Here is a 12500-nt window from a genome sequence, read left to right as displayed (position 1 = left end):
CGCTGCGATTACCGCGTCCTTTCTAATTTCATTCGGAACGGAGATAACGCTACCAAAAGAGCCGCCGTCTGCATTTGTTCTCAGGGGACGGGGGCACACACACACACACAATGACACAGACACACACGCACACTTACACGCACACACAGACACAGACGCAGCCGCATACAAAATAATGTAGCCATAATGTGGACAATATAAAAAAAAAATTCACTGCTTCAGCCCATGATTTGCCGGCAATATAGGACCATGAATGGGAACCAAACATCTGTTCATATCATAAAGTAACAGAGACACCAATAGCATTTTCACCAAATTCAATCTAAATTGAGCAAAACAACCAACACCTCCATTTCTACTCCTTTTATCATCCGCCAACCTGTGACAACGCGACCTGCAGTGGACTCTAAATGCAGGGGCGTTGCTTTAAATACACCTGCTTGCTTTACACCGGACGTTAAACCAAGACCGTTTCTGTACCGCGTGTGTCGATGAAACTCTTGGTCAAGTCAACCAAATGTAATTTGTATTTTTAAAAGAAAAAGTCAACCAAGTGTCATTATAGTGGGCGAAGAAAATCACAACAACAACAATAGCGATCTTGATGCATGCTATCGCATCCTTAGCAAGAATCTTTTATTCAACGGTCATTCAATCCGTTGTCCGCTCTTAACAGACTAGTTGACTCGCCAAAATCGAAAATCTCCGAAAAAGAACGGCGTCTCCTGTTCCAAACTACGAGCGAATTCCAAAAGCAAGCAGTAAAGTCAGTTCTTCAGACCCCTCCTCCCCCCCAAAAAAAAGGGACCAAAGCACTGAGCAAGCACTGATTCGTAGTTCTTGAATGAGCAGGACTGCCGGATTCAGAGGTCGCACCCCTTGAGCGCTCCCGCCCCTCTCTCCATACACAAATATGCAAAGCAAGAACGACTATTTACTCTCCCCACTTGCACGCCGTTAATAAATCCACGTATCCTTTGTGTATCATTTCCCTTCGTCTGCTCGAAGTTCGCTAAATCAGTATGATCGGGACGGTTGAATACATTACTGTGGCAGTGGAAGACACCAACGAGATATGGCGAGAGATGGCGAGATATCGCGTTCGAGAGAGATGCCGAGTTACGGGTGCAAAATCTATGGCAGCTTCAACTGGAAGCAATTGTGATGTGACAAGAAAAGGTACTGCTGCCTGCCTCTGGTTCGAGCGTAGTAGCGCCCAGAAATTCAATGCATCTGGTAGCAAGTCAATTTGGCAGCGAAGGGAAATATAATTAATTTTAAGGACATAAAATCAAGAACTTATTATCTAAAGTGTAGGGTTCAATCAGAAGTTGGCGCTCTGGAGAGAGAGAGAGAGAGAGAGAGAGAGAGAGAGAGAGAGAGAGAGAGAGAGAGAGAGAGAGAGAGAGAGAGAGAGAGAGAGAGAGAGAGAGAGGGGGGGGGGGGCGCACACATTCAACTTCCTTACTCACCACCTTGCCCTCCATTTCAGCTGTGTGGTTTAAAACATCCAGGCGCTGCACCACCAGGGAGCGGCAGGCCTGAACGAGGCAGCACAAGCCTTTGTTACTACAAACGGAAGCCTGTCAAACGCTACACTGTGATGGGTTTGATGGTTAATACAGCTCTCTATTTTCTAAATATAGTTTTACTCGTACATAGTTATTAATATATGAGAAAAATACCATGTCTTACTTTAATAATTTCACCGGTAAATAAAACAAACCTAATGTCATTTACTGGTAATTATGAATATATACTTTGGTAAAAAGATACACAGAGACTAAGCAGTCTACATAAGCTAACGAATTTAATCATCTTATGTGCGATGGGCAAATGTTTGTGACTTTAGCTCAGGGCCATGTGTCTGTTGTAGCTATGACCTCATAAACTGGCTGGTTTGCTGAAGTGTAACATCAAACACTGTAAAAATACTCATATATCTTCATTTATTCTCATTAGGTAAAGAAAAGAAAGAAAGAAAATAAAATAAAAGAAAAGAAAAACACCAAAAATAAAGACCAGAAAGCGATTTCTCTCTCTTTTTATTTCGAAACACGTAGTATATATATATAGTGTACTATCACAAACAAACAGAGAAGACGAATAAAAACAACAACTCGAGATAAATGAACTCTACAAGGACCGATACAGCAGCAGCAGCAGCAAGGGCAGATACATTCAGAGCTGATGCTGCGAGAGCCGGCGAGGTCTTCTACGGAGGGAGATGAGAACGAGGCCAAGGTAGACACTGAGAAATGCTGACGCCGCACAGCAGCTCTTTTATCCCCATGCGATGGAGCGTGGTTAATTCAGATCAATGGTCACCCGCCTGAGCCTAAAAATAACTGTCTCGCTGATAACAACCTTCGCTGGGTTTGTCCGCCGGCCGGGGGCGAGCGAGACGAAAAAATGCTTCCGGTTGTGGGAGGGATTCCAGTAGGAGATCTCGACGTGACATTGCTTTTATAGTCTAAAGCGACAACGGGCAGTTAATGCTGCTAGATACTATGGAGAGAGACAGAAATAATGGCGAGTGAGAGGATATATATATATATATATATATATATATATATATATATATATATATATATATATATATATATTATACATATATATATATACATACATACTAAATAAATAAGTAAATAAATATATAAAAACAAATATATATATATAAATATATATATATATATATATTATATATATATTATAATATATATATATATATATATATATATATATATATATATATATGTGTACATTATGTATATAATATATATATATATGATATATATATATATATATATATATATATTATATATATATATATATAATATATATATATAGGGAAAGGGAGAGGGGGAGAGAGAGAGAGAGAGAGAGAGAGAGAGAGAGAGAGAGAGAGAGAGAGAGAGAAAGAGAGAGGGAGGAGGAGAAGGAGAAAGGAGAGGGAAAGAGAGAGAGAAAGAGAGGGAGGGAGGGAGGGAGGGAGGGAGGGAGGGAGGGAGGGAGAGAGAGAGAGAGAGAGAGAGAGAGAGAGAGAGAGAGAGAGGGGGAGAAGGAGAAAGAAGGAGAGGGTAAGAGAGGGAGAAAGAAAGAGGGAGAGGGAGAGAGAAAGAGAGAGAGAAAGAAATAGAGAGAGAGGGAGGGAAGGAGGGAGGGAGGGAAGGAGGGAGGGAGAGAAGGGAGAGAAGAGAGAGAGAGAGAGAGAGAGAGAGAGAGAGAGAGAGAGAGAGAGAGAGAGAGAGAGGGAGAGAAGAGAGAGAGGGAGGAAGAGAAAGAGAGAGAGAGAGAGAAGAGAGGGGAAGAAGAGAAGGGTGAGGGAAAAGAAAACAGAGTGGGAGAGAGTGAGAGAGAGAGAGAGGAGAGAGAGATATTATCAAAAGATAATATCAATGTTCAACTGACTCGTGCAGCGTGTTCTTGGCCGCTATCTACCTGTGTCGTGACCTTGGCTTATGCTGCACGCCAGTCCTTGGGGAGACCCAGGATCCATCGACCGGCAAAGGATCACAGGAAGTCTTTCCTCGGCACGCCCAGAGGTGTCGGGGTGACGGATAAAATCGACGGGAACCGCACACCAAATTCAACTATCTTCGATCCCGGGTTTGATTTCGAAATAAATCGTATGCTTCAAATATTAACTATCAATATAATTCTAGCATATTATTGCTTTCATTTTTTTTTTTTGCATCAGCCATCACTCTTGCATGACTTCTCGTGACTTATCGGTATTATAACTTTTGCATGACACATAACGCTTTCGTGGGCTGGCATAAACATGCACACAGTAAACAACACGCGCGCAGTATATACCATCCGATGACAGGCCAGCAAGTCTCTCAATAAATACGAAATGAGTAAGACAACAAAGCATTTCTTACCCTAGATCATTCAAAACATTATCGATACACATATACAAAATATAGAAAGACATTCCATAAACATCCCGCATGCATGACGTCAAACTTACATTCGCACTGAAAAAGTAAACTCCTTAGGGATAGACTCGACTGATTCCCGTCGTCATGGACCCGAAACAGGATCTCTCTACATGTTGATTCCCAATGTTTTCCTCGCGTTACCGAATCCGTGACCAGGAAAATCGAACGCTCAGAATAGCAAGCAAGCTCAATAATCTATCATCTTGTCTGAAGCAACACCCTAACTGCTTTATATGAGCTGGGTTGTTGTCTAGCCTGCAACCAAATACCTCACATTGCATTGCAACATTTAGCAGCGAGTCAAAGCAGCAACGCGGGCGAGAAACGTAAAATTATGTTTAAATAAGAGGCAGGATCTTGCTCGTGGATTCAAGCAATCTAAACAATTATTTGGGGATGGTGCATATGAATCCCCCCCACCCCACCCCTCTCTCTCTCTCTCTCTCTCTCTCTCTCTCTCTCTCTCTCTCTCTCTCTCTCTCTCTCTCTCTCTCTCTCTCCCTCAAACTAACGGAACCACTGTCATTGTCGCCGACCATCCATATTTAATGAGAAATATACTTGGAAGAACACCATACAGCACACTATCCCTCCGATCCATGTCGCTTGATCTCATCACAGAAAAAAAAGAAAATGCTAGATTGAAGAGGTATGGGCAAGGGGAAAGGCGTGAGTGAGATCAAGGATGAGAGAGAGGGAAGGAGTGGAAGAAATTGTGGGAGAGGGAAAGGAGGGATGGAGAGAAGGAGAGAAGAAAAAGGGAGAGATAGACAAATAGAGAGAGACAGAGAGACGAAAGGGGGAGGGAGTTGGGACAAACACACACACATACACACACACACACACACACACAGATACAGATGGTGGAGTGGAGAGTGGATAGGCAGTGATTTGGCCCAAAGGTGACCGGGAGGGAGCAAATATGGAAGGACAGGGGGGGGGGGGCGTAATACATTTCGAGAGTACGGGGAAAGGAAAACGCGAATGAAAAGAAGAAAATGACTAGAATATGATAAAAAAAGGAGTATTTGAGAGATGGATGAGGGAGGTAGAATAGCGCAGGATGAGAAGGGGGATTGCGTAGGATGATGAATAAAGGATAGGATAGCGTAGGATTTCGAAAAAAAATAAAACAGGATGTGGCGAATAGTTAAATCTTACACACGTAATTAGGATAGAGTATGGAAGAATGGAAACAGGTAATCGAAAAGTCCGATGAGGTGGATGAGGATGAGGGACATGAGTCAGAAAATTGATAAAAGGAGATGTAAGCCAAGCAGAGGAACAAGGGAAAATAGGTATGTTGGAAGACGGAGGGACAACCGATTCAAAAGATAATGATGGATAGGAACAAGGAAGGATAATGATGGAAGGACATGGGGGGGGGAGGGGGTGATGGAGGAACAGGACAGGTCTGCAGCGTCAGAGGATCAATACCGAGGCAGGACCGCCCTTCGCTACACACCTTCACTCACCTACTGGCACACATACACATACACACATACGTACGCACACGCACATACACAGACATAAGCGCACACATAAATATATACATATATAATGCATATATACATACAAGCACACACACAAACATGAAGGGAGGGCGGTGCAAAATTTTAGGGATAATTTTTTTGGGGGAAAAAAGAAAGAACAACAGGAATTAAAAAGGACGAACGAAAATGAAAAGGAGGACGAAGAAAAAAAGGAGAACGTGGACGAATGAAAATAATAATGGGAACGAAAAATAATCATGAGGACGAATATAAAATGGTTATGAAAGCGAATAAAAATGAGAAAGAGAACGAATGAAACCGATGAAGACGAAATGAGAAGGATAATGAGGACGATTAAAAACGGGAATACGGACGACTTTAAATGAAAATGAGGACAAAGAAACAATATAAGTACGAATCAAATTGATACAGAGGATACGGTGAACGGTAAAAAAAAACAAAAAACATGATAATGATAACGAATGAGAACGACCCGGCGGACAAATAAAATAAAATAAAAAAGAAACGGCCGCGAGCAAGAGTATAACAAGGGTACGACAACACAAGCGCCCATTTAAATGCAGAATTCGCCACTTCACGCCGGAAACAATACGTCATTCAAACTCCTCTAACGCAACGCCGTCTGGTCCAAAAAGAAAGAAAGAAAGAAAAGAAAGAAAAGAAAGAGTCTTTAAGAAACGAAACGAAGCTGGAAAAAGAGGGAGACAAGTGAGAAATTATATTCAACAATGGCCGAGCAAATAATTATTCGCGTCGACGCACGTCATCAGCGTTCACATTATCGGTCTCCGATTTCTGATGACGGAGGAGGCTCTCGCGTCCTCGTCGACTCTTTCTCTCATACTCTCTCTCTCTCTCACACTCACTCTCACTCACTCACTCACTCACTCACTCACTCTCTCTCTCTCTCTCTCTCTCTCTCTCTCTCTCTCTCTCTCTCTCTCTCTCTCTCTCTCTCTTCATATATATATATATATATATATATATTATATATACATATATATATATATATGATTATATATACATATACATATATATATATATATATATATATATATATATATATATATATGTGTGTGTGTGTGTGTGTGTGTGTGTGTGTGTGTGTGTGTGTGTGTGTGTGTGTGTGTGTGTGTGTATGTGTGTGTGTGTGTGTGTGTATTGTTCTGCTCTTTCTCTGCAATGTTTCTATAAAAAAACATAAAAATATAAACAAAAACTAATGTCAACACAATCAGCAGAAGCCACAATGCCCTCCGCACACAAACCTCCCCCGCAATACTATTTAGTAAGAAACAGCGAACGCCGGAGAAAGGAAAATCCCCGAAAGAAAGGGGACTAGTAAAACAATACCTTGGGATCAAAGTTGCTTTACACACACAAAAAAAAATATATATATAAAATCTGAAGAACCTCGGAACACAATAGACAGGAAAGGAATGTCTTTTGCTTCAATTTCGCCCCACAAAGGTCAACTTCAGAAGTTGGAACCAGAGTTGGAAACAATAGGTGTAAGTTCGTTTACGAATCAATATCTAAATAAACAGTATGCTGTAAATGTCAATCTATATATATGTGTGTATGTACTTATGTTTGTGTACGTGTAGATGTATACATATAGACAGACAGAGAGAGTTATACCAAACCTTACATAATACCCAGAGTATCCAAGGAGAAATACACGGTAATCCAACATTCTAAATGCTAACAGATGCCATACACAATAACTGACAAAAAAATAAAATTCCATCGACCGAAAAAAGTACCAACAGTATTTCATAAAAACGACTATTTCTAGATTATATCATACTTGAACAACAATGGCACTTCATTAATTAACGAGTTGGCCACCCTTGATAATAACTCCCTAGACATAACAATCATAAACCACACAATCAGCATTGTTCCCCACCTGATTCCCTGCGATAAAAAGCCTTTCCCTCAGAACCAAAGAGTCGCCCTTTTCGAGGACTGAGAGGCGGACGATCACAAGCCCAACCCGAACTAGAAGGAGCGTTTTCAAATGGACAATCAGCTTATTTTCAGCGACTCTGATTGTAATCATTATTGTCCTTGAGGTTGTCTGATGTTCGTTTCCATTGATTTACTTTTATCTTTTATCTCAGTCTCTCCACTTCGAGCATCCCTACCGGCGGCCAGGACGTTATCACGAAACTAATTACCTAAGGCTACGTGCAATTACTGCCTTCTATAATGAGTCGCATGTGCAATTATCCCCGAGTCGAGTTCAGGATGCTCACTCCGTGTTTTCCCTTTGATTCGTCCTCAAATAGTGAATACTTGAGTTCATATGTTCCTTCTTAAAGATTTCACTTCTCCTTCCCTGGTTCGTCACAGCTCGGTTATGATTCATTACTTTTTTTTCTAATCTTATTAAGTGCTTGTTCCTTTGATGATTTTCTGAAGGGTTGATTGTAAAAAAGAAAGAAAGAAAAAAAGTTTAGTTATCTGTTAACCAGCCTGGCTAACTGATACATGTTGATATAAAATTCAATTTTAGTAAACAAAGAGAATATACCTCCTAATATATCAGTTATAATAACATAATCAAACAGTTCTTAATACTTCAAGTTGAGGAGAGACTGGAAGGTTGTGGTGGTGTACAAAAATATAGTGAAATCTGGCGTACTCTCAGCCTAGAGTTTATCCCAAAACAATGTGTTCATAATTCATATCATTTACAGAGTAAACATAAATAAATGGATGAAATAAAAAAATAAGACCACTATACAATAAAAACTGCCAATACTGAACCCAACGCAATGCAATACAAGCAAAACTAATTCGCCCGCGAAAATAAGGACTATATGACGAGAGCAGTAATCTCCCCAGAGTGAGCTTATCTCCGAGTCGACGGTGTAGCGCCAGCCAATAAGACTCTCGGGCCGCCTTACCCTTTTCCTGTCTCTTCCCTCCTTTACCCTTATTATTCTCCGCTTTCATTTTCTCTCCTCTCCTCTTTGCTTCTTTTGGCTCTTGCCAGTCTTGCTATACAGCGACATTCGTCTTCCCTAAACGATTCCCAGTACCCTATTCAATTCCCTTCCCCCCTATTTTTGATTACGGTCGTCCATTTTTAATCTACCAATTCAACTAATGAACGCATCTACTCAAGACGAAATTGTCCTCCACGACGAAAAAAAAATCATTAATGGGATCGGCGCTGCAATTGCAATTTAAAGAGCCAAGGCACGAAACGCAATTGCCATCCCTAAATGTGGCGCCGTCTCTCTCTCTCTCTCTCTCTTACCGTCCGTCAAAGGGAAGGGGGGGAAGGGGGGGGTACTGCCCCTCCCCACGCAACGACCATCGGATCAACGTCTGGCCTGTTTGTTGCTCCCCGGTTCGCTGTACTTCCTTTTGTCTGTTTCCCATATACGCATGAATAATATTTTTTTTTCATTGAAAACTTTACGCATGGTAAACTCTATACATCCTATCCGCAGCTAACGCAACGGGCACTGTCCTTGTCTCCTATATTTTTTCCTAGTCCTCACTCTACACCAATATCCACAAACAGTATATTCATATTGCCGTTAGACATGGCGTTTTACCGTGAACTCTAATGACTCCATTAGTACACAAATAGTATCGTAAATACTAGCTAATGTCCAGCCCAAACCCTGACTCTAAAGCGTGCATAAATTACCAATATCCAGACATCTAGTATTGAATAACGTCACCTCCTTCGAAAAAAAAACGTGGACGGACACTATGGAGTGAAAAATATGCAACGTGACAAAATGGGAGGCATCCAATTTTCGCCACGAAGCGCTCTCAGCATCCCGGCAACGGCGCGAGTCAACACTCACGCCCCAGGACAAATATTTGCCGTCTTTGGAGAATGCCCCGTCAAACAATCTCCTCCTCGGGAACGCCATAGAAGGTTATATTTTCCACCTGTTGTTATTCCGAGACAAGTACCGAGACAGCTGCGCCTGGCGAACGCTCTCCTCGGGACCATATACACAAATGCTCATTCATTTTTTCTTTCTTTCTTTCGTTCTCTCTCTAAAAAAGAAAAGAAATGAAAGAAAAAGAAAAGAAAATATATATACATACATATATTTGCGTGAGTGTGTTTCTCGAAATAAAGAAATAGGAAAATTTCTTGCGTTTCACAAAAAAACACGAAGAGTATTCAATATTTCCGTTCACTTGAAAAATCCAACATATAAAACATCATTCGACTTACCTAGCGCGAAACACACCTGAACGGAAACAACCGACATAAAAAGAGAAATAATCATCGCAAAAGAGAACAACAAGAATCTAGGACAAGGATAATGAAATACATCATAACCAATATATGGAGTAATAAACGAAAAACAAATAGCAACAACAATACCACATATGCCTACACAACTTTACGATAAAGGAAATTTCAGTTCTGTCCTTGAGAAACTTTCCTTGTAATAAAGAATATATCAAAAAGAGAGTAAGAAAAAGAAGAAAATTAAAAAGAAATAAGAGAAAAGGAAGAACATTAAAAAGAAGTATAAGAATAAGAATAAGAAGAAAACAGCGAAAAATATGGAAACTAAGTCAAAGAAGCAGAAGAAAGGAAATAAGACATAGAAGAAAAGAGCAAAACACAAGAGAGACTAAGAAATAGAAACAGATGAAGATGACAAAAAAAAAAGGAAAAATGAAAGTAATAAAAAAAATAATAATAATAATAACAATATGCTGAAGGAAAACAAGGAATTACAGAAAACATCGAACCAAAGTAAATCAGAGAAAGAACAAGAAAGAGAAACTGGCCGGGACTCCGAGCCATCTCATCTCTACACGGCAGCTACTCCTACGAAGAAAAGAGTGCCTCTCTAGGTTCTATCGTAAACCACTACGCAACGACTACAGCGTCCAGAAGGCACAGTTCTATATGTCTACTTCAACGCTGGAGCAAGGACGGAAGGCAGAGAGAGGGTTGGTGCGGAAAGCTTTGTTTTGCGCGAGGAGACAGGAGAGGCGAGGGAAGGGGGGGCAGGGCGTGGAAAGAGGAGAGTCGGGAAAATGGAGGATGTGGAATGAGAGAAAGACGGGAAGAGGCAGGACGTGAAAGAGGAGATGGTGGATGAGGGGAAGGCAAGTGGGGGGAAGATAATAACCTAAATATAGATACTGGGACAGGAAAAGTAAGGGAATGATACAGGACCTGGAAGAGGGAAAAGTGGAGAGCCTAGAAAGAGGGGGATGAGGAAGGAGAGACAGAGGAAAAGGTGTAGGATGTGGAAGCGAAAGAGGAGATCCTGGACACAGAATGGGAGAGGAGAGATAAAGGGTAACAGTGGGATATGGAAATGGATAATGAGACAGGAAGCTGAGGGACGTGGAAGAGGGGAAAGATGAGAACCTGAATAAAGAAGTGGAAAGGAAGGATAAAGGGAAAGAAGAGGATGTGGAAGTATAAAAAGAGAATAATAACTTTGACAGTCACAGATAGGAAAGGTGAGAGAAAAGTGATGAAGAAATAGGAAGAAAGCTGGAGAAGGAGAAAGCTGGTAAGAAAAAGGTGCAGGACGAGGGTGAGGAGAAAAAAAAAAATCTGGGCAAAATATGGCATGAGAAAGATAAAGAAAAGGAACAGAACGTGGCAAAGGAGGACGAGAAGAAAAATCTACGGTGAATGGGAACGAGAAGATAAGGGAGAGAAGCCGGACGTGGAAGCGGTGAGGAAAAAGAAGCAGACTGAGAACCTGGATAGAGAATGAAATAGGAAAGATAAGGAGAAGGAACATGAGGTGGAAGAGAAAAGAGAAAAGATGGACAAAGAATTAGATCCCAAAAGATCAGGGGAAGGAGCAGGACATAGGCGAAGGGAAAGAAGAAACCCCGAATAAAAAAAGTAGAATAAAGTAATAGGAGGATTATGAAGAAGGATCGGAGGGAAATAGGCTGAAGGAAAAAAATACTGAAGAATGTGTAACGAAGGAAATGAGGAGGAGGATCAGGAGAAGAATACAGATGGGATAGGAGGAGGCGGTAAAGGCTAGGACAAGGACAAAGGCGATTAAGGGGGCGAAGCAGGAAATGAAAAGAAAGAAAGAAAAGGGAGGAAAAGGGATTAAGAAGGGAAGAAGGAAAATTAATAAAATAAAATAAAGGAAAAGGGATAAAAAAGAGGGAGAAACAGAACGAAATTAATAAGAAAAGGAAGGAGGAAGAGAAAAAGAAGAGGGAGGAGGAAAAGAAGAGGGAGGAGGAAAAGGAGAGGGAGAAGGTGGACGAAGAGGCCAAGGAAGGAGGAGGAAGAATGGAAAGAGGGGCAGAGGAGCCACGGCAGCGCAGGGCCCAGGAGAGGGAAGGAAAAGCCGGATACAGGAGGCGTGGAGAAGGGACTCACCTGGGGAGGACTGAGGGCTTAGATTGAGGGACTCTGAGGATCCGTGGTAGCCGGGCAGGCGGGGCAGCAGGACAGCCAGGGACGCCTTCCGACCACTCCCGCTGCGCTCTGGGTAAGTCAGGGAGGACAGGCGGCTATCAGTGGGGGGAGCCTCACGCAGGCATTTATATCACACTCACAGCACACCGCCGCCGTCAGCCAACATGGCGTTGCGGGGCGCCCGTGTGGCACGCTGCTCCGAGGGTCGCGGCGCCGGGACGGGCCTGGGGTGACACCGACGCTCGCCTCGCTTCGACATCCGGGTACTTGACGGACTTTGTGTCGGAAGCGAAGGAGGGCGGGGGCGACACCGTGTCACACCAGGCCGTTCCGACACCCGACGCAGCTGCCACACTTGACAGACCTCTCACCGGACACCAAGCACAATATTCACAACAAAATTAATAACACTTAGAAATAGAATCATAACGAAATTAAAATATATACATATATGTTCAGCTTGCACAGGCCATTATAAAGTCATAAAATGTACAGAACTATAAAACTGCAAGTCAGAAAATATATGGCAATAATAATAGTAATAACAGTAATAGTTTTAATAAGAGTAATACCAATACATAAAGTAATAGAGGGGAAATATAGCCATCACAGGCATAAGAGTAATAAATGAAA

General features: G+C 41.8%; 1 protein-coding gene across 13 annotated transcripts in view; it reads right to left on the bottom strand.

Annotated features, from left to right (window-relative positions):
* Positions 1 to 12500, bottom strand: part of Orp8 (Oxysterol-binding protein-related protein 8) — a 192127-nt gene that overhangs the window by 104321 nt on the left and 75306 nt on the right. For 8 of the 13 annotated variants that reach the window (XM_086551058.1, XM_086551057.1, XM_086551072.1 and 5 more), the window contains one exon: positions 11829 to 11936. The exons of the other annotated variants lie outside the window; for them this stretch is intronic. In XM_086551058.1, coding sequence (XP_086407184.1) covers positions 11829 to 11936 — 108 coding nt within the window. The remainder of the gene's footprint in view (positions 1 to 11828; positions 11937 to 12500) is intronic. 13 annotated transcript variants of the gene reach the window in all.

This window comes from Penaeus japonicus, unplaced genomic scaffold (assembly GCF_977035675.1).
Source record: "Penaeus japonicus unplaced genomic scaffold, GWHDUDI00000001_assembly GWHDUDI00000024, whole genome shotgun sequence".
Classification (NCBI taxonomy): domain Eukaryota; kingdom Metazoa; phylum Arthropoda; class Malacostraca; order Decapoda; family Penaeidae; genus Penaeus; species Penaeus japonicus.
The sequence above is the reverse complement of the archived record's forward strand: the minus strand, read 5'-3'. Positions and strand labels throughout refer to the sequence as shown.